The sequence below is a fragment of the Parus major genome, chromosome 4, assembly GCF_001522545.3.
Source record: "Parus major isolate Abel chromosome 4, Parus_major1.1, whole genome shotgun sequence".
In the NCBI taxonomy this organism is placed as follows: domain Eukaryota; kingdom Metazoa; phylum Chordata; class Aves; order Passeriformes; family Paridae; genus Parus; species Parus major.
The window spans coordinates 8,800,450-8,823,298 of NC_031771.1; the positions used below are offsets into that span (position 1 = coordinate 8,800,450).

General features: G+C 38.8%; 1 protein-coding gene across 12 annotated transcripts in view; it reads left to right on the forward strand.

Moving 5' to 3' along the window:
- The first annotated feature begins 623 nt into the window (after window positions 1–623).
- The window catches only part of IL15 (interleukin 15), a 33,753-nt gene continuing 11,527 nt past the window's right edge, over window positions 624–22,849 (forward strand). For 2 of the 12 annotated variants that reach the window (XM_033513684.1, XM_033513687.1), the window contains exons 1-3: window positions 776–885; window positions 12,211–12,346; window positions 13,753–13,834. In XM_033513684.1, coding sequence (XP_033369575.1) covers window positions 12,284–12,346; window positions 13,753–13,834 — 145 coding nt within the window. In that variant the 5' untranslated portion in view covers window positions 776–885; window positions 12,211–12,283. Of the gene's footprint in view, window positions 886–4,757; window positions 4,828–9,265; window positions 9,378–12,210; window positions 12,347–13,752; window positions 13,835–22,849 lie in introns of those variants that run through there. The other 10 variants (XM_033513685.1, XM_033513686.1, XM_015625506.2 and 7 more) reach the window with 10 other exon arrangements.

Here is a 22,849-nt window from a genome sequence, read left to right on the forward strand (position 1 = left end):
AGAGTTTATCTCAAGAAACATAAGTTTTTATGATGAGATATCTAGGCAGGACTTTAGGAATACAGGTGACATTTACGGTGATTATTATAGACCCCAAACCTTCACTTTTCTTAACAGTTAAAAATCCACAGCTTTGGATTTCAATGCAATTTGCAGATCATTCTTTTCAGCTCCTTTATAAGGATCTTCTTCTGCTGGCCTATGCCGCCTCTCTGCCCTGCTGCTCCACAGCAAGCCAGATGGAGAAGAGTTTTGGAGAAGCTCTTTTCTGTCCTCACAACCTTCTTCCACAGCTTCTTGGTGCTGTCCTGAAAGGCCACTACATTTTCCCTCCTAAGGCAGCTGCCCCAGTAAAAAAGCACTATTCAGGTTGCAAAGAGGAGGAGTCACAGCACAAAGCTACTTCCAAGGTAGGCAACTCTGCTGAGCCCTGGCTGAGAGGCTACACCTATTCTACAAGGTGCAGCAACAAGGGCACAAACCTTGAGCCCTCCTCCCTTTAGGGCATGCTAAACCAGAATGTCCAGGAAGGTCAGTGCTTCAGATATCAATCAGTCAGCTGCCTTTCATGTTTGGCAGTCACTTGCCTGCCTTTTAAAGTGTAGTCATATGTATTTTCCCAGAGGTGTTTTTGTGTTGTTTCGTTTTGGTTTTTTTCCCCCAAGTTTGAAAGTTGCTCAGAAATGGCAGCAGGAAATCCTTGTGGTCTGATCTTTGTCATGAGAATAATTTCCACTTTATTAGGTACAAATTTATTTATGTAACTACTGAAAGTAAAACAGAATGGAGGAAGGGGTGGAGCATTTGCTGCTATCGCTTGTGCAGACCTTATCCTGTCAACAGCTTCTGTGTCATGTCGACTTGCTGATCAGCACTCCGAGACTTGTGAGTATTTCACAACTTTTGACATCCTATTGGTTTTCTTTTTTTCTTCATTTTATTAAAAAAATTAAGGAACATAGATCTTAGCTTCAAATTATTAAATGCTCTTAAAAAATGTCTAATAAGATTTCTTATAAAAAACATAGTTTAAGTATTGTATTTAACCTTGCAATTGGCACCTGTTTCTCTGTCTCTGTGTTAGAGAAATCAGCAAATAGACAAAGCTGGTGCTAGCCCAAGAAAAATTTGTCATTGTTTGCTAACAAATTCACTCAGCAAAAATGAGGAGAAAAAAAAGCTACTCCTTGGAGCCTGGTTAACATACCAAGGTCAGAGGCAAAAAACTGGGAGAAAAGTCATTTAATTCTTAGTGTATACAGTCAAAAGAGAGTTAAATACAGGCAGAGTTCAAAAAATCTACAGTCAGTGGAATCGTACTGAAAACAGTGACAGAGTTTCTGTAGATGATAGCAGTGTAGTAGGGAGGTTTTCATCAGTAGTAAACAAGAGAGAGCATATGCACTGCTGAGTCTTTTTAAAAATAACACTTTCTACCTAGTCATAGAATCCCACATTCATTTAGGTTGGAAAAGAGGGAAAAGATGCGGGAGACAGAAACTTTTTATTGTCAAAACCTGCAGAATTATATCTGTATAAGTCTAATAGGAAATTCTCCTTCCTGTGTACAAACACTATCTTGCCGTTCCTTCTGTGTAAAGAAGATATTTTTAGGCAGCTTACTTTTAAGAGAGTCTTATACTGAGGAACAAATTCCTGATTATAATTGTCACAGCATGTTTGACTATACTTTCCAAGTAGTACATAGTGCAGTGCTTCCTTTGTCTCTCACGATTTTTTACTCTTTGCAGTTACAAATTTATTTGGCATGTACCATGTAAATGGAAAGGTATCACTTGGTTACATATATATCTTGGAAGGAGATAATAATAGATCAACGTAGTCTAAACAAACAATATTTATAGCTCAATAAATTTGGGAGTCTACTGGGCTGTTCTAAGCTTAGAGTACGACTTAGTAGCTGTGCTCTGCTCTGCACCTACACCAGAGGGCAGCAGTGGGCAACCCCTGGTACCAGCGCTCCGGGAATTGGGAAATCCGGGGATGTGAGAGACAAAGACTGCATGAACTACATCCTGTCCCAGAGCTCTGGGACACAAGGATATCCAGGGGTGTGAGAGAGACAAACTGCTGGAATTGCACCCTGAGACAAGCCCTGCAAGGCACAGGGTCCTGGTCCTCTCTGCCTGGCAGAGCACAGTGACTTAAGGGATGAAGGAATGTTGACAGGCTCCTGCACATCTTACCTGTGACTTTCCCAGCACCCCAGGTGACTTAGTATATGAGTGAGAGACTCTTCAATTGGAATGGAACAATAACGAGAAGGATGGTCCATCTGGCTTTGGAGGTCACTAAAGTTAATTCAGCATTTGCCCTGTGTCAAAATTGCTTCCATAAAGAAAAAAAGACAGGTTATTGTCATAGTAGATCCTTTCTGAAGGGAACAGAAAGCCCCATATGCAGACCAGAAAGTCTTCTTCAGGAAGTCTGCATCCTTCCTGGGGCCTGGGTTAAAGATGTGAAGTCAAAGTGTCCTGTGGCACAACCCTCTGGTTATTATCTATTTTCTGGTTTTTTAGGTAGGCAGTGATGAAGTTGCAACAAGAAGTTCAGGTGCAATTAAAAGACTCCAGGGCCTTGGGATGACTGTTAAGGGATCAGGAGCACAACTGTTGCTCTCCTCTATCCATCCAGTTGCAGGGAAGGAATGGTACAATCCAGCACACCAATACCTGTCTCCAATCCAGGTGTCACCCACAGAATTTAGGGATTTTGATCATGATTTGGGCTACTCAACACCAGATACGCTGTCAATGGATGGGGTACACCTGTCCCAAAGGAGGAAAAGGATCTTGTACAAAACTTAGCAGGGCTTATCAAAACAACTTGAAACTAAAATAGGGGAAAGGGGTAAAACCAGGTTCACTAGAGGCAAACTTGAAGGTAGCCCAGCAGTTTTTGAGTGACTATGTGCTAGCAAGCTCCTTCTGTCTGCCACTGGAGATAGGGGATGGAGATCCATATGGCAACAAAGACACAAGGGTCAGTGATGTTTCAGAAACCATGGAAACACCTGAGAATGGTTATGTAGGAATTAGGGCTTCTCTCCCCAAGGAGGTGGTGGAATCAACAGCTCAGCTGAAGTGCCTCTACACCAACACACACAGCAGGAGCAAACAGGAAGACAATTAGGAGGGCCAAAGCCCAACTGCAGCTTTATTTGGCTACTGCCTTAAAAGACACAAAATATATTTCTGTGAATACATCAGCAACAGGACCAGGCCTGTCAGCCTGACTGCTGTTGGGGAAGGTCACAGGGCAGATCATCTTGAGTGCTATCTAGTAGCACGTACAGGAAAACCAGAAGATCAGGCCCAGTCAGCAAGGGCATAAGGCAAGTCCTGCTTGTCTTATCTAATTCTCCTCACAATAATCTTCTGGAGAAACTGGATGCCCATGAATTGGACTGGTATACTCCTTGCTGGGTGAAAAACTGGCTGGTTACCCAAGCTCAGAGTGGTGGTAAATGGAATTAAATACAGCTGGCAGCCAGTCACCAGTGGTGTTCTCCAGGGCTCAGCCATGGGGCTAGACCTGTTCAGTATCTTTATCAACAATCTGGATGAAGGTGTCAAGTACACCCTCAGCCAGATTGCAGATTACAAATTGGGTTGGAGTGCTGACCTCCTGAAGGGAGGAAGGCTTTGCAGAGATCTGGACAGGTTAGATTGAGGGACCGAGGACAACTGTTTGAGTTTCAACAAGGCCAGGTGCCAAAGTTCAACCCCATGCAACACTACAGACTTGGGGCAGAGTGGCTGGAAAGCTACCTGGTGTAAAAGGACCTGGGGGTGCTGGTTGACAGCAGCTGAGCATGAGCCAGCTGTGCCTCAGTGGCCAAGAAGCCCAGTGGCATCCTGGCTTGTAACAGGAATAGTGTGGCCAGCAGGAGCAGGACTGTGCCCCTGTATTCAGCACTGGTGAGGCCACACCTCAAGTGCTGTGTCCAAGTCTGGGCCCCTCATTGCAAAAAAGACACTGAGGTACGTAAGCGTGTCCAGAGAAGGGTAATGGAGCTAGGGAAGAGTCTGAAGCACAAGTCCCATAAGGAACAGCTGAGGGAGCTGGGGATGTTTAGTCTGGAGAAAAGGAGGCTTGGGTGTGACCTGTCACTCTCTACAGGTCCCTGAAATGAGGTTTTAGCCAGGTCGAGACTGATTTTTTTCCCTAAGTAACAAGTGATAAGACAAGATGTAATAGCCTGAAGTTGTGCCAGGGAAGGTTCAGACTGCATAATACAAAAGGTTTCTTCATTAAAGAGTGCTCAAGCATTGTAACAAGCTGTCCAGGGAAGTGGTAGAGCTACCAACACTGAAGACGTTTAAAGGACACACAGGTGTGGTGCTCAGGTTGATGGCTGGACTCAAAGATCTTAAGGGCTTTTCCAACCTAAACAATTTTATGATGTCATTCTGACTGCATGATGTCTTGCTGTCATTATGAATGTTTGAATTCTCTGGGAAAAATACAATTATGGTCAGATCTATTTAAGGCTGACTAAGAGTTCACTGAAAATAGAGAGGGGTCACAGGGGACAGAGGTACAGGCTGATCTGGAGTTGGGAAGTATGGATAATACAATGCTAGATTGTTTCTTATGAGTGAAAAGTTCATCCTCAGCTTGCATGTCTTTCATGCCATGGACCACTGTCCATTGATACATTTGACACAAACAAATGCCAGTGTCAGATTCAGGGTTCTGTTAGAGCAATGTTTCTTTCCCTTTTCTGTTCTCAGAGAGTTCAACTTGTGCAACCAGCACAGCAACCAGCACAGCAGCGAGAAAGGCAGTCTGGAACAGCTGACTGTAAGACATCCCATTCTATCCAAACAGTGTGTTTTGTGACCCAGAATGGGTATCTGCTCTGCAGGCCAGCACAGTGCTGCATACTCAGGATTTGGAAAAAACTTGTTAGTCTGCACAAAAGTGCAGATTTTATTCCTCTTGCTTTTATACATTACTCAGTCATGTTGCTATACTCTCTACTTCAACACTGTGCCGTCACTAGGAGCTAAAACCCAGGAGAGTGAATACTCATGCCTTCCTTGTTTTTTGAGGCTTTTCTGTGCACTTAAACAGTCTTAATGAAAGACAGTGACATTAAAGGTTACTTTAACTACTGGGCTGTAATTCACTGCCAATTCTCTACACCAAATTATAGTGCCAGGCAAAACAAGAACATCCCAAATGTGTCCATTTACTTTCTCTGCATGCTAAAATTTTTCTAATTTTCAAAAGTATTTTAGAAGTAATTGCTTAGGAATCCCTACTCTCAGTTACTTATTATCAGGTACTGAGTTCTCAGAAAAATGTGTATGAAGCAAAATCTCAGTTTCTATAAGCAGTTCCCATTAAGTTCTCATATAGACAATGACATTTTCTCATTCAGCTGAGGTGCCTGATTCCCATTTTTCAGGTTTTGATAGGACAGAACTTCGTTCCAAGAATGAATGCTGACATATTAACAAACAAGGTGTGATAGAGTTTGTCTCTGCAAAGAGCAAACTCTACTGGAAAGCCCTGTTAATAGTTCCTCATGGGAATGTGTGCTCAGAGCTCCTTTTTGAGCCGATGTTTCAGATGATGGGACAGAACCATGTTGGAGGCCCTTGATACCTACACCGGCAGATTATTCTTTTATAGAGGAATGGACTTCTGGTTTCATATCATTGATCCCATATCAATTTACCTTCTCACTGCCTCTGTGGCGAACAGAGAATGTTCCTGCACACGAAAGGTTCCTCTGCTCTTGCTGGTCCAGTGCTATTCCCAAGATAGGTCCTGTGATCTTGTGTTCAAAATGAACGTGAAGGCAGGACCAGAAGAGAAAGACATTTTATCCAAGTGGTCTGTACTGTATCAGTGTAAACAGAGGTCCCAGTTGACTAGAGCTGAGTGTCACCTTTGAGATAATATTCTGCATAATTCTCTGAGAATTGTGGTCTAGGATTTCCTCCATGTCCTATAACTGACCTGGGGCCTGTTCTCCACCATCCATCAGGATTTATGGGTGGCTAGGGCTAGATTTTTATATCATGATGAGAACACATTTAGGTACCTTGGCAGTTAATAAAAGCTTTCTGTCTTCCATTCATAAATTAATGTATGTCGTGGTTTTAAAGCAGTAATTAAAAAAAAAGTACTAGAAAACTTACTTATTTTTTGCTGTGAGATATGGATTAGAACAAGAGTAAAACAGGCCTAAAACTTAAAAGGAATAAAGAAAGTTTATTGACAAAACTACAAGAATAAGAACACCAGAATAAACTTCCAGAAAACTCCTTTATCCTCCACTACCTAACCATTTCCTTGTTCACATGACAACATAGAGACAAAAAAAATTTGGAACTTTGGTGTTTAAAACAGTCCTAATTCCTGCTAGAGTTTTTTCATCAGCCTTTGTAGAGAAACAGAAGTCTTCTTCTGCTAATCTATGAAGTTTCTCACAAGAAAACTATTTCTGTTATAGCTTTCTATTTTTCTGATGCCAGCTGCCTGGAAATCTTGTCATCAGTTCACTCCTCCCATTTCACATCACTCTGAGGTGTGTTATGGGCCATGAGTCTAGGGATGTCATTTTAAGGATGAGTTATTCAAAGGCAAAAGTTCTTTTCATCTGTCTCTGTGAGCCTTCCTGGAAACAGAAGTTTTCTCTTTGCCTCAAGTGGCTCCAAATCTTCAACTATTACTTCTCTCTTTGTGTTCCAGCACCTCACTGTATCACAATTACTCCACCTTTTGCTCAAAATCCAAACTTTGAACACTCTATTCCTTCCAATATACTTTGTCATGAATTAAAGGAGTTTTTTCAGGACACTATTGTCCATCTCCATAGCTTTAACAGAAAAATATTTCAGCTTATAAAGCATCTCCTTATTCTCTACCTTTTTTGAAGCTTAATTCTTTTCTTTACAGTCTCTGATAGTTTATAAAGTCTCTTTACATGTTGATTACTCTCTTTTTCTCTCTGGAAAAAAGGATTAATCTGCAAGTTTCATCTGGGTTAATGAAAAGCTAAAAATCTTGCCCAGGCTTTGTTGATGGTTCTGTGATCTCTGCCGGAGCAGCGGCTGGAGCTGTCTGCGATAGAAGATTCTTCATGGCTGCTCTGGAGAGTGTGGTCACTGTCTCAGCCCCCAGCAGAAAAAAGCTTTTTTTTTTCTTTACTCAGCAGTCTCTGGTGAATTCAGTCACGGCAAAAACTGCAGCTGAGCCAGGGACCGGCCTGGCCCAGCCAGAGCCCGGGGGAAGCCCCGCAGGCCCCATCGCCCGGCCCGGAGCCGCTGGGCCCAGTCCAGCCCCCGCCCGGCCGCATGGCCTGGGCAGGGAACGGGAGGGCAGCTGGAGCTCTGTTACCTTTCACAGCCAGGAAACAAAGAGACAAAGAAATTCCCAGGCTTAGGTCTTAAGGTGGTGTTCACAGGTTGATCTCACTTTTCAGTGGTTAAAACTGCTGTCAGTTCTCAGAAATAGCCAGCTGTTGTCCGGGAAACCAACTCCCATCAGCCTCCAGCTGTTTTAACTTCCTTAGGTGTTTCTCTTTGTTTTCTTAAATGCCAATCTATCACAATGTACTACTGTAAAATAATGAAACTGATTCCTATTTATTTATTTGTTCATTATTTCCCTTAGAAATTAGTGAGGAATAGCAGAAATATTTTGAAGACTTCAGGAGATATACTATATAATTAATTGTTGACCCTGCTGATAGGTTATTTTAAGCAGGTAATGAGATACTTGTGTCATTACAAATTATCATACAGTATTTCTTGCTATAACAGATGAGGTATGTCCTTAGTGGCAGTGTAGGGTGATCATTCAGACATTGTTGATACAGCTGCTATACATTACAACTGAACAGTTTAATAGATTACCAATTAACTCTAATGTCAATGCTTAAATATTCTTTACCAAATAATGGTGGATGGGGTTTTTTTTCCCTATTGAGGAATTGCTTTTAAAATAATAATACATGTAGACTAAAAAGGTTGTACTCTGCAGTAGTTAAAAAACTCTTATACCGAAGTTGTTAATCTGGCCCATTCATGACTGAAATGTATCAAATATATTAGGATGTATTTTTGTAAGTAAAAATAAAAAAGAAGAAAATTTACTGGTTGCAATTTATTTTTGAGTAGATGGACCATCATATTCTAAACTTCTAGTCAGATATGATTCCCACTGCACCTTTCCCTGGCTGCAGTCTCTGACAGAAGGCTATAAATGTCAAGTGTTGGTAATTTTCTTCCCTAGAGTTTAAGTCATAAATAAGGACAGTGTGGGAAACCTTATTGTCTCTCCTGGAGAAAGGACCTGATCTCATTGGCCATGTCGTGTCACCGTCTGCCACAGACTGTGTTTATGAAGATGCAAATTGGACAATGCAGTTGTTGAAATAAATATCTTGTGAACAGTATACACAGTAGAAGACCCATTTTTTGTAAAATAATAACGACAGTGACAAGGCTTACTTCACATACCTTAAAACTCGTTTTAACTGTTAATATGTTGTTAACATACTATTAACATTGGTTCTTTTTGGTTGATAAACAATATGATAGAAAGTTGGGCATGAGCTCTGAGGCATCTTTTGATGCTGCAATGGCTAATTTAGAATTCTTAATTATCACTTCTTTAATAATCACTTAATGAATCACTTCTACCAGTGGGGCCTACATATATTCTCATGACAAAACTGCTGCCTATCTGCTTGTAAGGGGAAGTGGGACCCTTACCTGCCCTTCCAGAACCAAGGAGAGGTTTTGCAGAGACTCTATGGAAATCTATATATCCGATTTCTGAAAGCTGCAGCTGGTTACTGCCACCAACCTACTTGTAAGAGGAAAAGATATTGACATGAGCACACTTGCTCTGAAATAACAAATTGTATCTGTTAGTATAAGCCATACAGTCAAGTTGCCCCTAACTGAATGTCAAATTAACCTCAGGCTGAATGCCATGAAAATAATAGAGATAGAAGAGGCATACCTGTTAGAATCAAGGGTGTGTAGTGTGCTTTTAAGAACACAGGAGTGTGAGACACAGTGGCTCTCAAAGGCTCAAGTACTGTAACCTTTGGCAGAAAAACAATAAATACAGTTTGTTTCTCTGGCAGTGTACTTCGGCAATTGTGTAGCTCATAGAGCTTTTCTTTATACTGCTTCTTGGAAGGGTAGATAGGTCAATTATTATTTCACATTCCTGAGGTTTGATTAGTGCTGATACTATGATTGGTTGTACTCAGGGCTGGCACGTGCAGTGGAGAGGCTGGGCAGCACAGCGTGTGAGAGGAGGGTGGCATTGGGAGCCCACTTGGGATTGCACTGGTACCTGTTCTCAGCCTAGGGATTCCAAAGGTAAACCTGTCCTCCAGCAACTAACACTGGATGCTGGTGATGGCCAAAGTCATCAGACTGGGGTTCACAGATGCTACCTCACTGCTTACAGCTTTCTTTCAATCATTTTATTTAATTTTCAATAATTTTTATTGACTAAAAAAAGGTCTACAGCCTTACACTATGTCATAGTAATTATTTACATGGGCACAACAAATGTGATTTTACAGTGGCTAGTGTATATATATATATATATATATATATATAATATGTATATATATATGTATATATGTGTGTGTATTATATATAATATATAATATGTGTATATATTATATAAGATATAATATTATATATAATATATACGTGTGTACATATTATATAATAGATAATATATGTGTGTGTACATATATGTGTGTTTATATATATGTGTATATATGTATATGTATCTGTATGTGTGTATCTATATTTATATACCATTTGCCAGTATCTTATCCATTTTCTTCTTGATCATGGATAAGTTATTTTTTCTCTAAAAAGATAGGAAAGGATAAGAAAAGAAGAATTTCTCTCTACAAATGCAGAAATATCAGTAGAACTTAAATATTTTGGGCCCAGTATGTGATGCCTGTGTACGAATTTTTATTTTTGTTGTGATTGTTCAGCATTCTCTAGGACTGTCTGTGTTCACTTTAGCCACCAATGTGTTCTGGTGCAGCTGTGAGATCTCGCAGGCATTTTGAACTAAGCTCTGCAAGGACACTTTTTCCTTTAAGCTGTAACATCTGCCCTGGAGAAACCTGAGCTAGCATCTGAGCTAGCTGACTATAGTAACTAGAAATATTTGCTTGGGAAGCATGAGGCATTCCCTTGGGGCACATATGCACAGCCACTAAAAGGGAGAATTTCTTTTAAGAGATCTCAGAGAATTATTGCTGCTTGTGAAAAATCTGTGTTAAGGAGCTTGCCCAAATCACAGGAAGATGGTGAGATGAAGGCAAGAAGAATCAGAGCTGCATCCATCTGCCTTTGTCATTGGACCCAGGTTTTCTTTCTGTGATCTTGTATCTCCTTTTCTACACATCTTTTTTTTCAGACAAAGCTTTATATACAGGGGTTTGATTTGCCTTGGTTTTTCCCCAGGAGCTTGGTCCACTCAGTGAAAATGATGATTTGGTTCACAAATTCCTTATGAGAAAAAGGAAATCATTGCATCATACTCTGATTAAAGATTTAATACCTTTTTATAATTATGAATTCATGGGAAGGCAGTGAGCATGGGATTGAGTTTGAAGTTCTTGAGTAGAATATGCTTTAATTATCATAAATCCTTCTGCTACCCTCATTCTCCTTCCTTTCACCTCCACCATTTCTTAATTCTTTGCTGTGTTCTCCATCCAGTCATACAAGTCAAATTCCACTGCTGTGCACCAGCAGCATCACTGATTTCTGTTCCTAAGCCTTCACAATGCTGTTCCCATAGAACGCCTGTTTTATATATATGTACACACACGAAAAGTTCTGCTTGCTTTGGTACCTCTGAGATGGAATATGTCGGCGAACAGACTGGTGGAGACCACCTACACAATGCCAAAAAAATCTCTTCTGCAATAATGTAAATAAAATAAACCAGTCAGGACTTGGCCAAGTTTATGCAGGTTTTCTAGGCTGCCAAACTTGAAAACACTATCAAAAAGCTCAGCTTTAATTAAATACTTATAAACATTTTCTTTATAAGAAAGAATGCATATTTTCTGCTAATTTGTTTTTGGAAATGAGCAAAACTCTTAAGGGGGCTTAAAAGAAAATCACTAGCCTGAGTAAATAATTCAGTGTAGGAAATTCCAGCTCCAACAAGTTCATTTTGATCAAGATGAAGGTAACTAAACTGTCTTATTGTTTGAGACCCAGATGCTGAAAGGCTACACAACTGGCCATAGTGCCTTTGCACATAACAGGAACAAGACTATGTTGTCAGCCCATATCTCTCAAATTCTTCGTGTTTAATTTTCTAAGAAGACAATGCTTATGCAATCTGTGTTTGTTTTCATATTTCCATCCTCCATCGCATTTCTTTTATTTCAAGGGGCCTAATTTCATTGTATAGTTCACTTTTGGAAGAGGCACATACAGGACCCTTCTTCAAGCCTCCCACCTAAAGCTGGGCTAACTTTGACATCACAAGAGACTGCTCCAAGTTTGGTTTTTTTCAATACCTCTGAGGATGGAGCTTCCACAACTTCTGTAGGCAGCTTTCATCACAAATTAATTTTCTTGCAGATTATGTTGGGACTGCTTTTATAAAAACTACTAATATTAATGTCCAAAGAAACGGTTCTGTGAACATGCTTTCATCTTTTGCTGTATTTCTTTGAGGTCTTGCTATGAGTACAAAACCAATTGATTAAACAAAATTTGCTTGTTTCTCCAACCACAACACTTGCAAGATTTGAACATGAATCTAGGGAAAAAAATTATAAAGGAGAAGTGAAACCTTCCAATATATTTTATTGTGTCATTTATAGAAAGGTTACAAAAAGGGCAATGAACTTGTCGGACAGTCACCATGATTGTCATGAAAAATCACAAAAACATATCCGTTGCTGACAACACACATTTTCCAAGGTAACCCCCTTTATCCTACAGCATTCAAAGATGAGGTTCAGTTATCTAAGTAAAATTAATCTTTTCAAAAAGTCTGTCTTGTGTTTTCCATTCATTTAGAGTACATACAGGGGACTCGGAGAAGTTGCTCACAAAATTTCAGAGGCTTCCTGCTTTGAATGATCTTAATGGATGGGCTGAAAGCCACTCAGAAATCTATTGTGGCTTTATAGTTACTTTTTTTTTCCCCCAGATGTAGGTGCCAAAATGTAGTTTCCTGATCCAGATGCTGTGCTTCTCTTCTGAGTAGTGGTCCAGCAGGCAGGATGCTGGGGACAGCATGGCCAACACAAAACTCTGCTGGAGCATTGAGCAGGCTGCAGAGTCAGGTAAGGATCACTTAAACAACATGACAATTTTTGAAACTTCAGCAAAGTTTTCAACATTAATTTGCAACCCAACATGAAAAGTAGGTAATAGAGCAAATTTAAGGCTTGAAAATATCTCCAGTATTTAAAATGAAATCCCTACACTCTATAATTTTTATATTGGTTTTTCCACTCCTTGTTATTCAGTTGTACAAGAATTACATGGTAAATAGGTCTGAGTTTTTTTCACATTCATATTTTTCAGTTGATTTGTGGCACAGCAAGTTCTAGCCAACTTTTCTGCTTGGACCTAATTCCTGTGTCTGTCTGAATTTCACAACATGTGATGCCAAAACCCCTGCTCTTCAATAGTGTTTAGTACACTCTTGAAATCCTTTAAAGGAAAAGGAAAAAAATCCTTTAAAGGAGGAAGTCCTTTAAAGTGTCTGGCCTCTGTAGCACTCTTCAGAGCTCCCCACACATCTCGATGATTCAGTAGCAGTTGCATTTCCAGTAGGCAGTGTGGCTAGGTGATCTTTTTATAACCCCAAAATCATTAGCATTTGTTGTCCCAAAACAGGTTGTGCAAGAGGCAAATCCACAAGCAGAGCTGAGATATTTGACTTTTTTACAGTTCTGCCCAGAAATGGAGGCTGGATGGCACTTCCACAAAGCCAACACAATGACTATCAGAACTCTTCACTATTTATAAAATTTTATCAAACAAAGGCACTAATATTCATTGGCTACAAGTCCCATAGTTCTCTTATTCAAATTAATTATTTTATTGGTTGATGATTCTTATGTTAGTTAGTCCTGTGCTCAGTCTTTCTCATCTTTACTGCTGGCTTTCCAGTTGTTTTTCTGCAGAAGTCACAGAACCAAATAATCACCTCAAATTTGAGCTAATTATTGATTACCCAATATCTTTGCATAATTTCATACCAAGTTCCAGAGTGATTGCATTAGTCTTAGCTTTTATTAAAAGCAAGAAAATATAGACCTCCTGATTTTGGAGAAAAATTTAAAACTCAAGTGTCACCAATGAAGGCTATGGAAAGTTGGAAGCAGGTAATGAGTCACTGTCTTGAGCATGACAGCTCTTCCACAATGATTGCCAATACTACATGTAAATAACCTAAGGTTATTTACTCTTCTAAGGCTGTGAAAAAATCAAATGTGTGACAAGCAAATAAGTCTTTATTTACACTGAGCATTTCAAATACATTCAGCTAGTGTTTTGACTACAGGATTTCCTCAGCAGTTCTTTAAAGAATATAAAAAGCCATTACTGTTGTAGCAAGATACAGACACAGGATTGTGTGACTATCAGAATGCAAGTTTGTTTTGCCCTCCAGTCATACTAATGTTGCCTCTGTTATGACTTATCTATTTAAATGCCTTTATCCATGATGATAACTTAAAAGAAGTCTCAGATGTTCTGGAAGCAATTGCATCCAAGGCCAGTGAACAGTTTTAAATACAACTGTACCACTACCCCTTTTAAAGGTATATGTAAGTTTTCTATTTTTGCTATTAATTTATCATCTTCTGAATTAATAATTTTATGCTGTTTCTTATATTTATACAGTGAACGATGTAGCTATGAAGGTACGAACAAAAAGACAACATTCTTCTCAATAAGGCTTAGTATCTAAAAACAGGTGTAACATACAGCCAGGTATAACATATAAGTAACATCCATGTTGTGCCCCTTAAAAGAATGAAAGTACAGATAAATTGAAAATATAAATCATAGTAGAATAATCTACTGTTACAAAAAGCTGATGGATTCCAACCTCTAAGAATAATGTATTAAAATAATATAAAATATATTGTTGTGCACTCTGTGATTGTTTTGTACAGATTTTTTTCTTTTAAATCTTTAATAGTCATTAAGCACTTGAACTATATGATGCTTTTCTAGATGAGCTATCTTTTCTCTTGTTTTTAACAGAAATTATTTATACAAAATAGTATTAAAAATTACTGCACAAAAGCTAACTTAAGCACATTCTGATAATGTCAGAAGTTTGAGAACTCAAAGAGGTATCACTCTGCAGAACAGACAGGTAACTACATTACCAGAAATTTAGGAATCAAGGTTCACAGTCAGTTTCCCAGAAATCATATCAGCCTCCCATTACCAAAATGAATGAGTAAGAGAATCTCTGTCTGTTCGTCACTTTGTTATGAGTTGTTTTCATATGCCTGAAGAAAAGAGGCCACAAACAAAAAGTCAGAAAGTAGCTGGGCCTTGGGAATTTGACAGGGAAGCAGTCAAAGTAGATATTAATCTATAGGCTCACAAATAACCCCTCAGCCAAGGCACCGAAGAAGCTCCTGTTCAGTGCAAGTTTGTGAGCTGGGATGCTCTTCTGTAGTTCTAGAAGGTCAATGTTAAGGAGATTGCTGAATGAAAGTTTTCCCCTGACATGATTCTTTAGTGTAAACAACTAAATTAATATAAAAATGAAAACAAAATTTTAAAAGAGTGAGGACATGTATGTTTCATCTGGTATCTTCACTGATTCTAAGAGCCACTAGTGCAAGCAGGATTTTTCTCCTCCCTGTGTTCCAATGTCTTCAGTCCTCTGACATCCCTGGCCAAAGCTGGGATCAGACCTTTTGTTCAAAGCTGAATGAAGATGTGTTCTGTCTCCAAGGTTTCCAGATGGTAGTGAGAACAAGGGGAAAACCATGACACAACCATTCTGAAATTTATGAAAAATACTATTTTTATGATTGTCGTCAAGGAGAAATGGATGTAATATTTCCTCTTCCCTAGCTCCCAGGTGGGGATAAAAAAAATAGTCTCTTCCACGAGTTATTCTACAGCCTCTTGAGATCCTCCTGCCTATGTATTTTGTCTGGTGACTGAATCACAGGCAGGGAAGTGGAGTGACATCATATCAGTGTCCAGTAGAGATTTGTGACTCACTGTTCTTTCACAGCATTCAGTGGTAGTTACCCAAGAAAAAAAAGAATACTTTCCTGAATGAAGTTATTCTGGGAAAAGTTTATTCAAATATTTTTTTAAAATTTTTTTTATTTTTTTGGTTGGGGGTTGTTTTTAGTTTTTTTTTTTTTTTTTTTTCTGGATGAAACTGAGAAAAATGTCACCATGGCAACTTACTTTCAAATGAAAATGTCTTTAAGTGGCAGTGTATTAGCACATTTTTTTAAATTCAGAAAATCTCCTCCTCTAAATACAATCTAGAAGTTTCACTTCATCACAAGGCAGTTGATTCATTAAGTCCTTTCATAGGGAATGTGGGATTTTGTTGGACTGACTACAATCACAATCCCCCAGTAATTTCTAACAGAGATCCTGGGGAGGTTAGACAGAAGTTGAGGGAGAAAAAGAACCTCACAGTTCCATTTGTATGTACTAATTTCAGTTAAACAGTATGGAAATAACAGTTACTTTGATGAATTCTGTTTGTTATAAAAAAGTACAGTTTATATTAAAAATATATTTGTCATGAAACTCTCTTTTCTGTGCTCTTGGACAGCTTCCAACTAAACTTATAAAGAAAAAGATGCTATAAGTGTAGCTGTTTCTCCTTTAACATGACACAATGGACCAGATGATCTATGTCTCACAATAGCCTTTGCAAAGTAGAGTTGTTAACCTTTATGTCTTGGCTGAATTCTCGTGTGGTATTTTTCCCCTCTTGAATCCTAAGTATGCTTTTCTTCTCATTTCCTTGTCTCATATTCAAGCAAACTCTTCAGCAGAGAGCCTTGATTTGCATGATTTGTGCTCTTTTCTTCTCTGTCCTTAGTTGCTTTGCAATTTTTCTCATTTAACCAGTTTTTCGTGTTTCCCAGAAATCCCTAGCTATGTACAAGTAGACTGCTCCTGTGACTTCCCATTTCTCACAGAAACAACACAGATAACTGCATGATTTTACTTTTTGTTTTATAACAATTACAGACAAACACAGTATTATTTAATGCAACAGTTTTTTGCTTGCAGTTGTGTTCATTTTGTTTCATACACAAGAGAAGTTTGTCACCTCATTATCATGCTCCCCACAGTTAGAGGCTAACCCCATTTTCCTGTTCCCTTGCTTTATTCAGACTAGAAGGTTGTGCCATAATTTGCCTTATCTTAGACTCTTCAAGCATATTTTGGTGGACTCTCCTTCAAAGATACAACTCTGGGCTAATAAAGAGGCCTAATTTTAAAGTTTTTTGTAGTAAATGATATTAATTTCATTTTGCATTATAATACTAATGCAATGGGGAGATTATATACTATACCAATATTAAGGTCTGTAATCATATGAATCAGCTACAAAATTTCTCATTCTATTTGCTGATGATTTGCAGGTAAAGTTGCCCATTTAGCTTGAAAGGTATGCTGTGGCATTTTCAACTTAAGTTTCTGTCTTCATGCCCTTGTGACTGGGGCAGAGTTCATTTTCCTCCAAGTACCTACAATGCTGTGTTTTGGAACTGACATGAGAACAATATTGATAACACTCAGGTTTTAGCTGTTGCTACGTAGAGTTTATGCTGATACATCAGGACATTTTATCCTAAGATTGACCATTTTTGCTACCAGTCTTTAAGACAGAAAATTCTCCAAGTGCCAAATAAATTAAGACTAAATGTTTGTTTAATCTGCAGAAAACAACTGATCCAAGCAAGGTCAGGCATAATCCAAATTCAGTGGTGTCCTTTACTTACCCATTCTGCCCAGCACCTCCCCCTTCAGAGGCTCTTATGAACATGATGACAAAAGGCAATATTTAGATGTCCTGGAAGGTCCTTCCTCTTTTGTATCCTTTTCCATCTTGAGAAAAGACAAAATGCTGTTATTACAAGAGATTAAGCTGTGATATGCAGTTGCAGACGTGTTATGAGACAAACAGCTCCCTCTGAATGTTGAAGAATCTTCTTTAGATGCATTATGTAGGTAGCACTGAAATTCCAAGTGCAAAGTGTTTGGTTTAGTAGCCAATCTCTCAAGAACAATTCCACCATGTAAGCACAGAGGAGAAACTAATGTAACTTCTAAGGAGCAGGATGTTTTCTTACCTGAAAATCTACATTGGCATTTAGGAGTGTGGGCATAAACCCAGTTGAAAACTCTACTATAGGTACCTGCTGTTACCATTTGAACATCTGATCTAGCTGATCTGAATGTGAAGTGTAGCTTCCTTTATAGCATTTAAATTTAACTTTTCTCATGTTCTACTTTTTAAACAATTCCTTTCCTCTTTTTTTTTTCCTTCTCTTTTTTTGAAGGACAAAACCCCCACTCATCTCCTGCCCTCTGTAACTGAAAATATCTCTCAGGTTCATAAGATTTTATGGTTGCTGTAGATTATCTTGCATAATTTAAATGAAACATGAATATTTCAGGTCTCATTTTAAACTGTGTGCAATTTCAGGATACACATGCCACAGTGAGGACAAAGCAATTTTCTAGTAGTTTTCATCCAGCTAAAGATGAATGATTTGAAAGTAATGCAAATTTATGTATTGTGCACGTGACATTTTTTTAACAAGAAAATAATTTCTCTAAAACTCTGAGCAAGATACAGTGTTGAGAGTGACCTCAAACTCTGTATTATATTTCGTAAAAGAGACTTTACAACAACAATGTGGTTCAATAAGATGAAGGGCTACCAGTGATCCTCTGTCCTCTAAGACCTGAGGGGTTTTGTCAGTACGTTTCCTAACAGTTCAATGCTCAAACCATATTGAAAGTGTGGAGTATCCAAAAACTGGTACAAAGTGATTTATCTCAAAGCAACCTATGACAGCTGTTTTGTCCTGACTTAAATATCAGAAAATAAAATATCCTTCACTTAAGTAATGAAAATTAATTTTTATTTCTGTTAAAAATTTTAATTGTTTTCTAAAGGATCATTTTCTCTAATTCATATAACCAATTAAAATTTTTGCAAATGAAAAAACCTTTATTTAAACATCCTATTTGGCATTTCTAACAAGAAAGAAACCAAAATACCATATTTTAAGCAATTTTTTTCAGTCATACACTCAGTTTCTTAGCTGTTACAAAGGTTTTATCCTATAAAATTTTAGACAACAACTTTTTGCTTTATGGTTTGATTTGTAATTTACAATTTTTTTTGTAATTTAATTGTCAGTCTGGATGCCAAAGAAAGGGGACTGGAAATAGCATGATCAAAGAATATTTGAATCTCGTTTTGTGTGAGTTAAATGTGACTAGCTAAACTATTTCTGACATAGAAGAAAAAAAGGAGCATTCTCAAAGTAATAGTTATTCCTTTTGCTCACTGTCCCTCAGATTTTCTGAAGGACAAGGAAGCACAATTGAGAAAAATATGCTAAGCATTGGAGTAGTATTATTGCTTCACTCTTACTGAAATGAATAGAATAAACCGGTATTTATCATCCCTTCAGCTGACCATAAACTTGGGTTGGGGTGCAACTTTGCTGCATGCTCTGAAGAATTTTACACATTCCTGCCTTGGTGTAAAAAGTAATCTTTAAAGTATTCTACATTTTCCCAGGTACTTAGAATTAGTAAACACAAGCCCATATTTTTTGCAATTCATAGTTTAAAACTAAGAAAGAAGAATTTTTTTTTCTCTCAGCTAGATTGTTAGTCGCAGTTCGTTCTCTGCAGTCTGGGGTTTGGTCCCGCTGGGCAGTGTGGCAATAATCCTGAGACGGATATGATGGAGCGCCCAAGAGAGATTTTAATGTCCACAGAGACCTCATGGTCCACAGGCTGCAATCCAAAGACCCAGAGGCGTGGTGGGCTTCACAACACCTAGGGTTACCTGGGGTTGAATAGCCAAAGCCACAGGACAAGGTTTTGACCTTATAAGCCTAAGGTCTTGCCTATTCTGGGATGTGTCTATCAGCAACTTCCCAGCACTCTGCATTCTAGGGCCTCAGATTTATCCCCTCTATGCTAGGAACTTTGTCCAAGGTATGATCTATCCCAGGTAATTCAGTTCCCACATCTGCCCCTTCTCTTTGAATTGCAAACACCTTCGGTAAAGGTTTTTGGAAAACTCTTAACAAACAATTAAAAAAACAGGGAAACAACATAAACACAACAATAACAGCTACAAAAATCTGTAAACCCGTTTTGATTAAAGACCTAGTCCGACTAGGTAAGTCCCAGTTTTTAAACAGTCCATTGAACCAGTCACTGTCATCTTCTAACTTCAATTTCTTGACTCCTTCCTTGAGAATTTGTATACTGTGATGAATGGACTCGCTATGATCAGAAAGGTTCATACAACACATGTCCCAAAGTCCTCACAGCTGTGCCCATGTACTAAGTGTAGAAAGTCTATTACCACTTTGTTCTGCAGTGTGGCATGCCTGATGGCATCTACATCTGAGAGCAAGCCACTCCATGCCAGGGAGGTGGTGTTGGTTTGCTAACTCAGTAGGCACCTAAGCTGGTATATTTGTCTAAAGCTTTTGCCACAGCCACCCAAGGTAATAAAATGGAGGCAGCCATTCTTTTGTTTCTGCTCCAAAATGTGAACTCATCATTTCAGTCAGATTCAAAATAATGCATAGATGTTTTTGCTCTATTTCTTTGGCTATGAATCATTTTTCTGTCAAATGCCAGCAAAGTAAGCCTCCTCAAGCTACACGGCCCTCCTTTAATGCGTGAAGGTATCCAGGCCATGCTCTGTCTCTGCATATAAGAAGCATACCTTTTGGTAAACTGGAGTGGGTGATTACTGGACTGAGAAGTGATGGAGAAGGTTGTAATTACACCACTGGCTGTGATTTTTGTAAGCTGGGTGGTTTGGGGAAACATGTGTCCTGATAATTACTCTTTCTTTTGTGATTGTGGGTCTTTTAGTCTTTTCTCACCTTGGCAGATAAAAAAACCTTATGCAAAAATCCACTTTCACATACCTGAGAATTTCTGGCTCCTGGGGTTTGATACATGTGGGAGCTTCTGGGTCCAGTAAACCCAGGTACCAACAGGGTGGTGTTTCCATATCATTATATTATCATTATATTATATTATTATATTATCTATATATTATCCTATTATCTATTAGGATTGTTATATTTCATACTACGGATGGCATTATTAGTTATTGGACATACATCTGCAGGTACCCTACTAAGCAGGTCATCAGGCCTAGCAACAGACAGGCACAGAGTATCTTGTTTTATGGTTTTTGCCAGAGTTAACCATACATTTTGTTTTGGCTGCAGGACTATCCAAGTCTTTGTGAGGAGCATGGAGTGTATTAGGATGGCAGTAGCAAGCAGAAGTCCCTCGGGGGTCATGTTTCATGGAATAATCTGTGGGAAAGCTAAGAAAGTTAGGGAAGTATAAAGGAGCAGGTAGGTGGTAGTTCTTAGGATATCTTTTCCTTAGGTTTCTCTTGTGCTTTCTCTTGTACAACATCTTCGTGCTCCTGTAGAGGCTGCAAATATGGTTTTATATTTCCTGCCAGAACCTAACAAGGTCCTTTATCTGTAGAGACACAAGCATATGCCCTCCCACAGATAATTAGTGGGAAAGGCACTACATTTTGCTGGTTTCTAGATCTTTGGTTAGAACTGGTGCTCTCTCTTTTAACTGCGCTTGTGTGGTACTTGAAAAATGGCTGGTGATTGGGGGGGTTAGGTTCCATAAATGAGTTTGGAAAACTGAAAACATATCTAGCTTTACTGAGCCTTTCTACAGTAGACAGGGTCTCTATTCTGCCCTTCTGTTGTTCTAGAATTTTTTTGAGAGACCCATGAGCTCTTTCTACATTTGATTGTCCTGTAGAGGAGTGGAGAATGCCTGTAGTATGTTTTATTCCCCACATATTAAAGAATTGTTGTAATTTGTGTGAGATGTAAGCTGGCCTATTATCCATTTTTATTTCCTGTGGCATGCCTAGTGTTGCAAATGCTTGGAGAAAGTGTTTGATGAGATCTCTAGCTGCCACATCCACATGTGCAGAGACAAAGATTGCCCCTGAAAAAGTGTCAATTGATATGTGTAAATACTGAAATTTACCAAAAGACACATAATGGATTACATCACTTTGCCAGATTTGTAAACTGTGAGGCCCTCTGGGATTTACTCCTGCCCTGATGGAAGGTAACTCTGGCAATCAGAGTATGTGGTAACAAGTGCCTTGGCTTGATCTTTAGGGATTTCAAACATGTGATGCAATGCAGGAACGAAAGAATGGTGGTGGTGAAAGAATGAGTGGCTGAGTTTTGCCTGCTCAAAAATATTGGGCAGTGTTGTCATGGCTAGTGTATCAGCTTGCTCATTACCTTCTGTCAGAAGTCCAGGCAATGAGGTATGGGAATGGATGTGCAAGACAAAAGAAAGGTGCTGCCTCTAAGAAAGAACAAAAATTAAATTTGTAAGCAAGGAGTATAAATGGTCATTAGCAATTGTTTTTAAAAATGAATATTCTGCTCTCTTGACAATGCTTGCAACATAAGTAGTATCTGTCACCAAATTAAAAGGATGTGTAATCTTGGAAAAAGCTCTAACAACTGCAGCTAGTTTAACTATTTGTGGTGATCCTTCTATTATTTGGATGTCAGATTCCCACTCACATGTTACAGGGTTTTGCCAGGTTATAACTGATTTACGGAACCTCCTGATCCAGCTGTGAGGACAGTAAGTGCATTCAATGGCACATCACTTCTTAATGGTTTTGGGATTAAATTAAGGGCAAAATGCAATAACTTATGTTTAGGGTAATGAATTGAAATTTTCCCAGTAAAATTTTCAAGTGCAATTTGCAAACATTCTGATTGCTGCAGTAGCCAGTTCAAATATACAGTAGTTGTGGGCAGGAATACAGCAGAGAAGTCTTTTCCTGAGGTGGAAAATAAATGTGATCTGGCTCTGATAATAAGCTGAGCCATCATCTCTGGCTTTGTGTTATGGTTTTACCTGGCTGATGGGGCAGGAAAACCCATTCTAGAATTAACAAAAGATCAGATGTCTCAGGGTCCCATTGAAAAATTAAAGCATGGAGTTGAGGTCCCTTCCCCAAAATTGCTAGAAGGAATAGTAATTTTGGATTCATTCTGTGTGCTTGGCGAGTTTGAATGGTTTGGGATACTTTTCCCAAGGCATCCCTTGCTTCGTCTGTCAGCTGCCTAGGTGAGTTTACCTGCAAATCCCCTTTAATAAAACAAAAAAGAGAACCAAATCTTGATTAGTGATCCCCAACAGGGGTTTAACACTAATTAATTTAATAGTTACTAATAGGTTTTATAAATCGTGGAGTATCTCTGGTTTCTCATTTAGTTGCAATGGCTGATGATGTATAGTTTGAGAGAGGATTTTAACTCCCAGGTATTTCCAGCGTGGTGTCTGTTGCATCTTTTTCTCTGTAATGGTAAGTCCTGCTTGCTGGATAGCTGTAATGGTGGCTTTTAAAGCTGAAATCAAAGATGGATCATTCTCAGCTGCAATAAGTATATCATCCATGTAGTAAACATAAACAATTGCTTGTGGATGATCTTGGGGAACGGGAGCCAAAACTTTAGGCACAAACCATTGGCATAGGG